The sequence below is a fragment of the Poeciliopsis prolifica genome, unplaced genomic scaffold, assembly GCF_027474105.1.
Source record: "Poeciliopsis prolifica strain line A6 unplaced genomic scaffold, Auburn_PproV2 SCAFFOLD010, whole genome shotgun sequence".
NCBI lineage: Eukaryota > Metazoa > Chordata > Actinopteri > Cyprinodontiformes > Poeciliidae > Poeciliopsis > Poeciliopsis prolifica.
Window position 1 is genome coordinate 6373512 of NW_026562385.1, and position 14844 is coordinate 6388355.

General features: G+C 33.8%; 1 protein-coding gene and 1 gene segment (V, D, J or C); both read right to left on the bottom strand.

Annotated features, from left to right (window-relative positions):
• The window catches only part of ighd (immunoglobulin heavy constant delta), a 94175-nt gene that overhangs the window by 77699 nt on the left and 1632 nt on the right, over positions 1 to 14844 (bottom strand). The gene's annotated exons all lie outside the window — the stretch shown is intronic.
• Positions 6588 to 7033, bottom strand: LOC129363269 (Ig heavy chain V region 23-like). The segment is given in 2 exon segments: positions 6588 to 6901; positions 6991 to 7033. Coding segments are annotated over 2 exon segments (357 nt in total).

The following is a 14844-nucleotide window of genomic DNA, read 5'->3' on the forward strand; positions in this document are numbered from 1 at the left end:
ATATTAAAACATCTGTTGTGGATAAATTAAAATACATTCAAGCAGCCACTGTGTGTAATATAAACACAAGCAATTCTTCAAAAATAAATTAAGTTTCTTGGCCTTTTGATGTTTCTGATGTTTTATTTATTCATTCATTTTTATTTTGTTGACTGATTTTAGAAGCTCAGATTATCCCAATTTCTATTTTTCTTTTCTCCTAAGTGAATCTTTTCTCTTATTTTGCCCTTATTTTATTTTTGACATACGTTTTTGGTTGTATTGCTGTGCTATTTTATTATACCTTATACTCTTAATCATAAATAATGACAGTTGTTCAATTCCCATACTGTTTTGAGCTCATATAGCTCAATTATCCTTTATGCTGCAGTTTTTAAACACAAACTTCTCTTCCAATAAGTTTTTATCAAACATGACATTATTTGAGTCGAAATTAAATTAGATGTATGACATTAATTTCCATAATGTTGCCCATTTCAATGCAGTTTAAAATATGCAATTAAGCAAGAAAAAGTTTTGAGCTTCTCTGTGTTTTTGAAGCAGCTGCAGAGACTTTGTTTTTGCTTTACACCAATGGATTTAAATTCTCCAAGAACATGAGATTCTAATGTTACAGAGGACAGAGCAGGGTGTTTGCAGGAAGAAAACTTTTCTGAAGTCAGCTCCTTCTACACAAACTACATTTTTGATACAAATTATTTACTTGAGTTGGTTTAATTCTGTTCAAAGAGCTACAGTGAAGCAGAAGAAACTGAGGTTTCATCTATAGAAACATTTTTCACTCAAGTATTCTATTTTACGACTACAGATATCTGATGACTAAAGGATCTCTAACTTTCTGTTTTTGCAACAACTACAAAATATAAAAACTCTGTTTCCCTTCAGTAATTAAAATGGCTTCGAAGCAACTGATACAGTACAATATTAACATAGGAAATAAATTTGATGCAATAAAATTTCAATTTTAATCAAGATTTATGAATGTTTATTTTCATGTATTCCATTTCACCACAACTGTTATGAGAGATCTTCAGTCAATGGTACAAAATAATTTTAATAGTGCTAAAGTACTTTGTCTTTTGTCATGTCTTCAAAACAATGTTGTGTTGTATTTTCACAATTACTTCTAATTATTTTTGCAGTAGTTCTTATTACTTTTTGTTTTCAATTATTTTATTATGCAGTTGTTATGTAACTGCAATGCTTTCATACTTTAATGTGAGTGACTATGTGTAAGACATTTTGGGTGTTTGGAAGAACCAATTATTTATAATACTTTATTTGTCTACCCTTTCTCATTCCTGCCATCTCAAATTACATGTAATAATATCAATCTAAAGCCTAAATTATTTTACTAAGCTTTTGTTATAAAGAACAATTTTGTTGATCAGAGGAACAATTAAAACAGAATTTAAAAAATTTGAACAAAATGTATGGTATATTATTTTAAAGAAATAAAAAGAAACAAACACATAAATTAGGAAGTTTATGAAATTATTTCCTCTACAATGCAAAATCTATTAAAGCGGTTTATGCAGCATGTTTTTAACATAATAAAACCACCGAAAACAAAAAAAACAAAAAACAAAAACACTTTGCATTATCAAGATTACTTTAAAACACAGCAATAAAAAAAGGTTTTAGATAATATTTTAAAAAGCCTCACCTGGACGAACAGTGACTGTCGTTCCATCTCCCCAGTAGTCAAAAGCTCCATCACAGTGCTACATCTTCACTGAGTCCTCTAACAAAAACCTGCAGCACCAAAATAACAGCAACTAAAACCAGATCCATTTGTTTACCACATTTTACTAGAATAGATTAACATGTACTGAGGAGCCTGATCTCCATAAGTGATAACTTTGAAATAAACTTGGTGTGAACTCTCAATAAGAATTTAAAACTGAAATGGACTCTTTATTACATCCACTGTTTTATTAATTTAAATGGCTAATTGTTAAACTTCTAAGCTTCCAAAGGACAAACAGTGTATTTACTTCATGTTCTACAAATGTTGGTGGTGTTCTGACTGTGTTTTCTCTGCATACAGGATGATTTATATTCTGAGGTTTTTGTATTGGTGTGTATCTTTGTGCCACCCCAAATATATCACAGTAAAAAACCCTCAAGCAAAAACCTGCACCACCCTCAGGTGGGAGGATAAAAACAGAAGTCATAGAAATGTTACAGCTACAAAAGTTGCAGTCTTTATTCATATTTTTGGTCCATTTAGAAATAATTTATGCATTTCTATTAGTTTTTAAGCTCTATGTTTAAAACATTCCTATTGAAAAAAAAAGGGCAACCAACAATGTGCTCTGATAATGTTTAGTTTTTCACCAATGAAAAAAGGGGTTGGTGATGTCTGTTCATTTTTTAATGCATTTTCTTAAAAAAATAAAAGAAACGAATCTATAAATGTGATATTGTGCCATTATTATGTCATAGTAAAGTGATACCAAATTTGATTTCTCGATAATAATCTGCATGTTGCTTGATAACACTTTTTTTTAAGCTTATTAGTCATCATTTACTGATGTCTCCATGTATAAAAACAATGCAGAATATGCAACATAAAAAAGGTCAAACAAAACAGACATAAGATGATTCCTGTTTTTGTGGTTTTGCTTATCTGTTACAAATGTTTAATTAGAATGAGGTTGATTTGAGGCTCATATAAGTTCAACCTGGGTATTTGTATACTGGAGGCAGAAAGTGGTAATAGATTTGAGCTGCAGTTTGAGAAGATGTACTGATTGTGGCAAGATCAAATGTGACTTGGTATGAGCAGGGACATCTAGTGCACACTCAAACATGGACGGTCTACTCTGAATTGAATTGAACTGAATTCTGAGGCCAGTGCTGTTGGAAATTTACAAATGTATCTTATTTAAAGTCACAATTCACTAAGCTCAATAAATATGGAAATCAGTTTTAAACACAACACTCGATTTTAGTGAATTCTTTGTGAGTGTTAGTCAAATTGTTTAGTTTAGTTACTCAACAAGTCTTTTCAGAAATGCCAACATCACTTAATTCATATGCAGAGAAGACTTTCTGCATCCTGATAGCTGGTTGGTTTTTGTTCAAGTTTGGTTGTGGTTTGTGTCACTGTGTCTTGTCTCACACAGTAATAAACAGCTGCGTCTTCAGGCTGCAGATTCTGTCCTGTTATTGTTACTGTTCCAGCAGAAGTGTCTCTGCTGTAGCTGAACTTGTTCTTCAGGGCATCATTCTTGTAAAAGGTCCCACTACCCCACATATGAAAAATCCATTCCATTGGTTTCCCATCACAATGTCTGATCCAACCTGTTGCATAGCTGTCAGTCAGAGAATAACCGGAGGGCCGACAGACGATGGTCAAAGACTGGCCTGGCTGGACAGACTTGGAGTCCGGTTGAATCAGATCGATACTCAAGACACCTGAGAAAAAAATGAAAGATAATTGATGTCATAATTCATCTGAATTTTAGTGAATCTAGTGCAATTATTAGTCTGAATTGACCCAAAGGTCCTCACATGATCCAGCTGTCAGCAGCAGCATCACAGCTAAAGAGAACATGGTTGATTCAGACGCTGAACTGATGGAAGTTCCTTGATCTACTGACTGACACAGACTCCTCTCTTCTTTTTAAATGACCATACTTTGCATATTGTTGAATATATTTTCTTAGAACTCAGTTGATCATTTTGTCTCTTCATCATAGAGCACAGAATACCTGTAGAACAAAAATTTGCTTCTACATCAACAATGAGTTGAACCAAAGTGATAATTTGATGATTAAAGTATCAAATATTTAACTTTAAAGTGAGCACCGCAGAGTGCCCTCTACTGTTTAAACAAAGCATTGTCATGGAGTTTTATGGATCTGCTTGAACAGGATTCTTCAGATTGTCTATTATATCAATTTGTTGGCTGTTGTTATTCCTGAAATTTACAACTCTCAGTAGTTTTCTGACCCCAGTTGTTGAGTGACTTCCCATAAAATGCTATAAAGTGAGTCTATCTTTTCATAACTGATCCAATTTGTGAAACAGTTTTGTATCACATTTCTTTTTATCGTTTACTCAACATCTTTGTGATCTCTGGAAACTCTTTTAATTTCCGGATCTCCATCCAGACCTGCAAATAAGAATAAGAAGTTATATGTTGTTGTCTCCTAATCTGTCAACTTGCTGCTTCAACCCTGTAGAAAACAGTTTAGATTCAATACTTCATAGCTTCATAAGCCAATTTGTTGTCCAATTTCTGTCCACTTCTTGCCAATTTTTTCAGATTTGACTTTAAAACAAGTCCAGATTTTTTCTTTTTGTGGGGAATAGAAGAGGTGAATTGTATGTGTTATTTTTTTAAATTCATGTTCAACAATGTTTTTTTTTCTATACAATATTTTATTTGAAGTGCTTTTATTGTTTTTTTCAGGTACCAAATTAACCTCTTCATATGATTGAATAATTCAATCCAGACTGATTCAATCAACTCAGGTCAATAAATAAGTCGGGTGTTTGTAACAGACAAATTGGCAAAACATAAATAAATAAAAATACATTTAGGGACTCAGTTAAATTCAGTCTTGTTTTGTATTTTTACTTCTATTTGTGTACACTCTGTGGATGTAAAGTGAGAATTCCCATTACATATTCAATAAAATACAATTTAATCTGAAAAATTAGTAATATTATTAGAATTCGCTATTATTAGTTGCTCTGCAACAACCCAGATGTCACCACATTAAAGGTCTATGTGTGTTTTTGTGCAGCTGTTCCTCTGCTTTCAGTCACTGTGTCTCTTCGAGTGCAGAAGTAAACAGCAGAATCTTCTGCTGTCAGGCTACTGATCTCCAGGTACTGGGTGCTGCTGGGGACGTTTTCCGTCATAATGAATCGGCTTTGAAAGGAGCTTCCATATATTGCTGCATTTTTACCAGCATCCATCCTCCCTATCCACTCCAGAGCTCTCCCTGGTTTCTGTCTGATCCAGTGAATGTAGTATCTGGTCATGTCAAAACCAGACATGACACAAGACATCTTCATTGTCTCTCCAGGTCTCTTCCCCTCAGACTGGGATTGGTCCAGTTTAATCTCACTAAAAACTCCTGCAACAGAAAAGCTCTTGGTCAGTAAATCTTCAACTCTCACATACATTTTCAAAAACCCATATAATTCTCACCATTAATCCAAATTACTGAAAGTAAACTCCAGATGACAATGTTCTCCATTATGTAATTAGAACATAAAGAAAAGGCCAGTTTACCCCAAATAAACCTCTGAAGGTTTACAGACAAAAACTGAGTCAAAGAACTGACTGTGCAGCTTTAAGAGAGAATGGGTTGGTGTGGCTCCTCCCTTTTCATTTTTGGAGCAAGAGAGCATGTAGTAGTCTGGAGTACAGATAGAAACGTGTTGAGTTTGAAAATATTTCATCGGCAGTCATAGTTATCTCTCCCAAATGTGAACATGAACAGAAGTAACTTAGAAGAAAATGCAATCATTTCATGCAGGTGCATCTCAATAAATTAGAATGTCATCAAAAAGTTTATTTTCATAATTAACTTAAAGAAATGAAATTTAGAGAGATTTAATACATAAAATGAGATGCATTTCATTTACGGGTTTTATTGGTGTCATCTCTAATAATCAAAATCAGCAGATATGCATTTTTCAGTACAGATTGGCTTTTTTTTAAATTATTGGTTTACATAATAACAGTCTTCAGTTAGAGGCTTTTTCAGATTTGCTCCATAACTGACTGCTACCAGCATCATCATCCAAAACAACTCTATAAAAATGAACTCTATTAAACTCATATCGTTTAATCGATATGAGTTTAAATTAAATCAACATTTAATTTCCAAATTTGAATTGGATTGTTGAACTGAATTTAATAAAGTCACACCAGAACCAGAGGAAATGTTCAAAGTGTCTTACCATGAGTATTTCTCAGGGCTCAAATATCCTTTCCATATTTTTATTAATTTGACATTTCATTTACAAAACAAGGTCAAAGAGTCTGGACCTAATTTTATTATTCTCCATTAATAGATACTCGCTTGCCAGAAATGTGCTACATGTTACATCTGAGAAAATGTTTCTCTTTTGTTCAAGATTTTTACACACAGTATTTTTTTTTTTTTTTTGGAACTTACTGACCAAAAACTACTTCAAAGTTTATATACAAAATAAAAACATGAAGAGAATAAAGAGAACTCCTTTCCTCCCTGTAAAAAGCGCTGTCTGTATTAAGTGTGGTCTGATGGCTCCTCCTCTGGTAGCTTTGAAGAATTACAAAAAAAAAAAAAAAAACATTTAATGAGATATTTCTGCTGAAACCCACCTAAACCTGTTAAGATCTGGTGTAAAATAAATAAATTATGTTCATACTAATAAAATCCTGTTAACTTAGCTTCACATAATTATGACATAGAGCAGCAGGCGCCATATTTGCACGTAGTCAAGCATAAAATGTAACAAAATACATTTAACATGATCAACAGAAAACAGAAAACACTGCTACAAAACACTGTTTATAAGTGAAATTACATGGGCACAATGCCTGAGGAGTTTTTGTACAGCTCTGTTGGTTTGTGTCACTGTGTCTCTCTGGCACAGTAATACACAGCAGAGTCTTCAGGCTGCATATTCTGTCCATTCAGAGTTGCTGTGTTGCTGGAAGAAACAAAGGTGATACTGAACTGGTTTTGCAGTGAATCTTTGTATGATGTACTCCATCTAGAGCCTTCTCCAGAACCACCAATCCACTCCAGTGCTTTCCCTGCAGGATGTCTGAAAAAAGCTGTCCAGTAGCTGCTGACAGAATAAGAGACCTGGCAGCTGAGGGTCAAAGGTTGGCCTGGTTGCACAGTCAGATAGGCTGGCTGAGTCAGCTGCTCACATGTCACACCTATAAACAAGAAATATAATACTGGAGTGTGAGAACAGTGAGCAGACAGTCTATTATAATCAAGTTGTCAACGCCTCAATGAGACTCACAAGATGCAGCAGCCAGCAGAAGCAGCAGAGCTACAGAGAACATGCTGGTGTTGAAGGTGATTTGATGGGAGTTTCTCTTCTCTTGCCTCAAAAACCATTTAAGGTCGACAACCTGGAAGTTTAATTTGCATAGAGGCAAAAGACAGATGATTTGTCCAATCAGATACTGACTTACTTTGTGGTTTTGTACAGGAAGAGATAAACTGATGCTTGGAGCCTAATTTATGTCTTCGGACTGTGGGAGAAAACTGGAGCCTCCACACAGGCACATGAATAACATGCAAACTCCATGCAGATTGACCCGGGTTAGGCCTGATACACAGGACATTCTTGATGCAAGAAACCAGTGCTTACAACAGCATAATTGACACACTGCTCACATGGCAATTATATTTAGTGATTGCAGCAAAAACTCCTTCTGAACCTTCATTTGCCAATTTTGAAGTTACCAAATTACTCTCATAAGTTAAATGAAGTATTTTTTATTTTTTTTGCTGTCAGGGTTTTGACATATACGAATGTTTCCTGTGAATATAGAAGCAGTAATTATGAGTCCTTGTAGATAGTAGTGAAAATAAGTAATGCAGCTAAAGAAAAGAAACATTTTATTTTGATTTAAAAAATGTTGGGACATTTGCATAAAATTGTGCAATAACTGATTAATAACTAAACTGGAGTCTCATTTGCATCCTTATTTTGTAAAACTAAATAGAAGAGCAGTCCATGATGTGAACAGGATCATATGCTATACTTGTGATATTAAAAGATAATCTTAAAGTGTAACAAAAAGCCTGTGAAATGAGTTAATGTAATTTCAGATGTAATAATCTCTCACCTTTTCTAGTTTTAACATTGCTTTGTTCTAGTCTGTTTTCCTTTTATGAAAGTGTCTTAATATAACTTAAAGTTAATGTTCATGAAATTTTTGAAATAACTGATACACTGCAGATACACCTGCTCTTTGCTGTTGTCTCTGGAGATAGTGAACCGGTTTCTCAATGACTGAAGATAGTAGGTTCTGTCACCACTATCACTGATACCAGAAACCCACTCCAGTCCTTTTCCAGCTGGCTGTCTGACCCAAGCAAACCAAGGAGTACCACTAAACCCAGAATATGTGCAGGTCAGTCTGTGGGACTCAGCAGGACTTTTGACCACTGGTTCAGACTCAGTCAGTGTTTGACACTCAGTACCTGTAGAAAAAAGACAATTAGTTAGCTGCTCAACATTAATTTATTCATTACTTGAGAAGCTCCCGTAAGTTCTTACCAGGCCACATAATTGCCAGGATGACAAAAGCAGTCACAACCTCAATTCTGATCATTGTTGCACCCATTTGTCTCTGCTAAGTCGACACTGTGTTTGTCCCCGATTTTATCAGGTTTAAAACAGATACAGACAAATGAAAGGAGTTTGATTTTTGCATCAGCTCCTCCCCTTCAAAGGAGGTGAAAACTTCAGTCTTTTTATTGGAGTAGCTTTTTATCAGTTGCTTAAATGCAGAGACTACAACTTCAGGAGGAATTATGTAGTGTGTATTACATTATCTTTGCACCAATAACTTATCGGCACACACTTAGATCCATTCATTTAATTCTGAAACCAAGTAGTATTACAATTAAAAGGTAAATGTATTGAAGTTGAAAAGAAGAATGATATTCTACATCTGTTGAACGTCATATCAGATCCTTACAAACAGGAAATCCCAAATCAACACATGGTTTTGTTGCCATCCTTTTCTGCAAATTGTCCGATGTAGTGCATTTTACCTGAACTGAAATCAAGAAGTAACTGGGGCTTTTTCCTTTGCTATCATGGGAGATTGTGCTCAAGCTGTTAGAACCAATTAGTAATAAATACAAAATGAGATTAAGACAAACTCACAATGGAAGAAATGTATGACTATTTTGAAAGACAACAAGATCAGCAGGACATACGTTTGACTATCATCTTTAAAATGAATGTGTGATCAAAATATATCCGTCTAATATAGAAGATAATCATACACTAGGAGTTCTAAAGTATGACCTCTGCATTGGAATTTAATTTATGAGATGATTTCTTTCTTTAGATTATGACCAAATTTGCATGAATTAAAGGTAAAAAAAAAAAAAAAAAAACTGATTTGCAGAAAACAACTTATTGTGAAACTTTATATGTCAGCTCTCCTGAAAAGGAAATGTAAAATTTGTCACTTCTAGAAACAAGAAAGTGGATGTCTTGTGTTGTCAGGATGTTTCTTTTGTTAGAGTCCCTCCACTGGTCAAAAGTGATTCTACACGTGTCGGATTTGAGGGGGTTTTGTACAGGTCGGCAGATGGTTTTTGTCACCGTGTCTTGTCTGGCACAGTAATACACAGCAGAGTCTCCAGGCTCCATATTCTGTCCATTCAGCGTCACTGTTTTACTGGAAGGCTCTAAACCGATGCTGAATTTATTCTTTAGTGACTCTGTGTAGTAAGTATTATATCCTACACCTGCTCCTCCAATCCACTCCAGTCCTTTCCCAGCAGGCTGCCTGACCCAGACTGTCCAGAAGCTGCTGAGAGAATAAGAGACCTGACAGCTGACCGCCAGACGTTGACCTGGCTGCACTGTTACAGAAGCTGGTTGTGTCAGCTGCTGACATTCCACACCTGCAAAGAAAAATACTATATTAAACAAACATGATGTTCAGAATCTGCTGTGTGTTTCTGTCTCAATGATACTCACAATGGCCAGCAGCCAACAGGAGAAGCAGAGTTACAGACAACATGTTGATGATCTGGTGGGAGTTTCTTTTCATTTCAGGTTTTTATAGCAGACAGCTTGGAGGTTTACTTTGCATAGAAAGAGGCACAAGAACGTTTAACTGTCCAATCAGAGATAAAGAGAGAGTTTTAGCTGACAAGATTTATTCTCTTTTTATTTTCCAGACTAGATTGACCAAAATAGTTCTGTTAGTAGAGAAAGTACCTTTTCTCATACAGTTACAATAAAAAAAAGGAAAAAAAAATGTGTTAAGTTCAGATTTAATAGCTTTTGGTTGCTTGGAAAAAACCAAAGAGCAACCAAAGCCCTACATGTCATTCACTAAGCATTCATGTGCTTGATCCCAGTGTCTCTGAAAAGAAAGGTGAACCATAACTCTCTAGCACTGGTAAAAACACAGACTGTAATTTGCTAAGAAAGACAGCAAATAGTTAAACAATTTAAAATAATAATAATTGATAACTCAACACTTTGGATTGAAAATTAATTAAAATGTCTTCTACAAACAAAACATATTAACTTAAAACTTGTCATTTATGGGTTAGTTTTAAATTAATATAAACTCATGCTAACACTTGCACTTAAGTTAAATAGATACACATTATTCTCACATTATGTTATTTCCAGTAGCAACAAAATCTCCATCAATTAAGTGAATTGTATCAATTTGACTTTAAAACCCATAATCTTCACATCCAAGTTTTACCTCGCATTAGTGGCTTGTCAAGTTTGTCCACAAGGTGGCATCATTTCTAAATATGTTTTTGGAAGAACTAATACAGTTTTTTATTTAAAACTGGTTTTACCTGAGATCTGCATGAGATGAGGAGGATCTATCTTTATTTTCTGTCAGTTCATACTTCAGATTATTCCTTTTCATTTTGAATCTGAAATTAAGTTACTGCATAATCTGCTGCTCATTTTAATTTTTACCTAAACTTCCTCACAATGTTCTCCTGTCACGTTTTCAAATTTGATCATGTTTTCCATGATTTCAAGGAAAGAAAGCATTCCTTTGAAACATTGTAGCTCAACTCTGAGACAGAATAAAGAACAAAACTCCTAAATTAAATAAAAAAAATGAATGGAAGATTTCAGAATATTTAAAATCTGACATGAAAGTTAAAAATATCTGATTAAATGCCAAACATTACAAAGGAACCCGGCTGCCACTGAAGTCAACATGTGGAAAGATTCAGCATGTTGTGTGAAGAGAAGAAACAAGCGGAGCTGAGGTTAACCTCAGTCTTTTCGTCTTCATGTGAAACTGAGCTGCTGTTTGGTTTCTTTCAGATTTTCATCTGTATTTCTGCTTCCTGGTGATATGTGGTTTTAAACGATGAAACTTTTGCACTCAGAAGGAGATGAGAAATGAGGTGCAATTCTGACGTTTCTCGTCATCATTTAGGTTATTCAATTATAGATTATTGGAAATGACCTGAACAAGTGGCAGAGAGTGGAGGTGGTTTATCACATAATCAATAAGAAAATTCAAATATCAGTGAAAAAGGAAGATAAAGTAGCTGTGAATGATGAAGGAAAACATTAATACAATAAAAAAAGAATTAATAACATAAGTAAATAATTGAAGATGTTTGATAAATCTGGAACATGTCAAAAAGGCTGCGGTAAAGTTTATTAATAGATCTTGCAACTAAATGAAACATGAACATGAACAGAGGAATATTTTTACAAACAATTAAAATTGTTTTTTCATTATCATGTCAAATAATGACTAACCCAAAAATATATGGGACATTTGACTAAATCGAAGAAAAAATACTTAGTAAACAGATCACAAATTCCATCTTTCCTGGAATGATAATCAAACCTGTTTTTTGTTTGTTTGTTTGTTTGTTTTATTTATTTTTTTAGCAAAGTTGTAAATGTTTTTTCTGAATTTGGGGTTTACAGAAAATATATATTTATTGCTTTATTTCTTTTAGATATTGTTCTTTATTTTAATTTGTATGTATTTATCATGAAATCTACATGTAAAAATACATTTTCACATACATACTAAGATATTTAAATTTTGGAATTGGCTTCCTGTTTGAGGAAGCCAATTCTTTAAACATGAAAGAAAAAACTCAAAATCTACCTCCTGTTTAATACGAAAACACAGACATACAGAAAACCAAAAAAGTCTAGCTTTGCATAAAATTAACAGAAACACTAGAAAAAAAGAAGAAATAAAACCGTAAGTCAAAGAAAATGTTAATAAATTTTATTTTCCACTGTAATAAACAAAAAACCATCTCTAATATGGTAAAATACCGGGAACTGCTGCGGTTGCCAGACTTTTAAATATGGTATAATCCATATTTGGGACTGCGGCTGCTGGTATTATACCATAAATTAGATAGGTTTATTTAGTAAATTTTCTTATTTCAGAGCTATTTAATCACAACTAAATGACTAAATGGAATTTTTCTTTTTTTAAATTGATTTCAATTAGATATTCATGAAGTGAAGGCTCAGTTTCAGAAGATCAGGCCTCTGATGGTGAGGACGGTGCTGAAGGCCAGAGCTTTGGTGAACACCACTCTCACTCCGTTCATCAGCAGCAGGTAGAAGTTCAGCTTGGCTTTTTCTGGACGGCAGAGAAACAGAGTTCAGACTGAAATGAACACAAACATCTGACAGCAGCGATCAGTGATGGAACCAAACTGAGACACGAAGAGATCAGACTCACCTGGATAAATGCTGCCACATTCGTCATCTGATTAGAGACAAAAAGAACATCTGTCACACAAACATCATGGAAACTCTGACAGTCATAAAAAGTCAGTAAACATTCTTCGAAGAACTTTTTGTAACAAATTGAATATGGAAGCTGTAATGTTGATGAGAGTTTAAGTCATAAAAAAAATTACCGAAAGTTTCAATGTCTCTAAAAACAAATAATAAGATCATTTATACTTTATGAATTTGTTACCAGCTTCATTGTTGCCGACCGTCCCGTTCATGTGGCAGGAGTAGATGGCTTCGTTGCTGAATGCAGCAAAGTAGTAGGTGTTATTCTTCGACAGAACGGCATTCGTCGTGTTCACAGTGAACGGACCCGTTTTCAAATTAAGAACCACATTTTCCCACTTTGGTCGGAAATCTGTGACCAGACAGACGTTTGGACTGGACTGGTTTGCTGGCTTCACAGTGTAGCCGGGAGTCTGCAGGGGACTGAGGACGTACAGGGACGGAGAAACGGGGGGAGCATTTGGATCTGCAGATGAGCAAAGAAAAACAGATCATATCAGGACATAAACATGACAGGAACAACATTTTATCAGCACAATATTAACTACTTCATGTCAACGCATAAACGACAGTGTAAACAACTAACCTTTTACCCCTCACCACTTCTACACAAGTCAATAGGTCCATAAAGACACTGGTGTCTCCATGTTAAAATGTTACAAAAGTAACGAGAAGTCGATTCAAAAGAAATAAGTCATAAAAAAAGTAGTTTTTAAAATTTTATTATTGCAATCAATTAGCTTTTTAAAATGTTTTGTGATGTTTTGTGTGTTTTCTTCCAAATCATTTAAGGAATGTAATGTGAAGTTAAAAATCAAATGCATTTGCAACAGCAACTTTGCCAAAAAGGGAAAAAGGGAAATCTTGTTCAGAATATTGACAATTCACCCAAACACCAGTTTTTTTTTTTTGTTTTGTTTTGTTTTGTTTTTTTTTTATCACAACTCTTAAAGGGAAAGTAATGATGGTGTGTCAAAAACATAATCAAAAAAATGTTCGCGTAAAACTCATAAAACACATAAAATTAGGGAATATATGTACCTCTAAAATGTAACTCTAGTATTCCAGGACCTTTACGATAACCGATATATCAGATATATCAGGCTCCCGATTTATGAAAAAGTATGTTCTGCATATATTCACAATAAATGATAATCAATCATTTAGACATTTTTACATGGAGTCAATGATTCAATTATTTGAGTAATTTAGTCACCTCACATTTAGTCCATATAGTCCTTTTGTTTTTCACTTTTTTGTTTAAGTCGAGGTTTTGTCTCCATCACATTTTAATCCATTCTTAATTTAGAGAACTGTAATTGTTAGAGATTCTTGTAGCCATATCTTTCTTTGGTCATTGTGAGTTGCCTGATCATAAACTATTCTTAGTTTTTCTTGTGCTTCTAAATTGACACTATGCCGCTGTTTTGCAAATCAAAATCATCTCTTTAGACATTTGCTTTAAGTCAAAATGTCAATTAGTTGAGAAGTTAAAACAAAAAAAATTACATCACAAGCAATTTTTTTGCATAATTGTAAATAATTACAGAATTATTTGCAATTATGCAAATAATTATGTCCCCTTTTCCTCTACAGCTTGAACCAGCCTTGTTCAGATTCTAGATCAATCTTCATTCTCATATTTTTGGGAAAATTTAAATTTTACAGTCTGGTCCATCAATTAATTTTTCAACAGATTACATTTGTTCATGTGGATAACAGAACCCAAATAAAAACACAAAAAACTTCTGGACGTCTTTAAACTCATAGTAATAAAAACTTTGAGATAATTTAACACCGAATCAAAAACAAAAACAACTTTACTGTAAACAATATTAAATTATTTTTTTTTGACAATTTGTCATATTAGTGCAGTCTTTTATAATCTGGTTTGAAATATAATATTAATAAGATTTGTCTGCAAAACTAAAATAGTAAATCTACAAATGCAATTTATTCAGATAACAGCAAAACAATTTAACAAGACTGTCAGCAAATAGGAGCATCAAAAGTTAAACTAAGCTAAGATTTTTACATAAATATTGTCATCATAAACAACAATGATAAAAAGAACTGTGAACAATATTTTAAAGGATCTTACCTGGTAGAACCGTGACTGTTGTTCCATTACCCCAGTAATCTAAATCTCACAGTGCTTCATCTTCACTGACTGCTTGAACAAAAACTTGAAGCATCACAAAAAAAATGGAAAGAAAATCACATAAAGGAGTTTCAACATTGGCCCAATCTTATGATATGGATATTATTGTGTAATGATTCTGAAAGAAACTTTGTATCAATTCTCTGATGCAATTAAAACAGACTCAAAAATACGACTTACAGTCT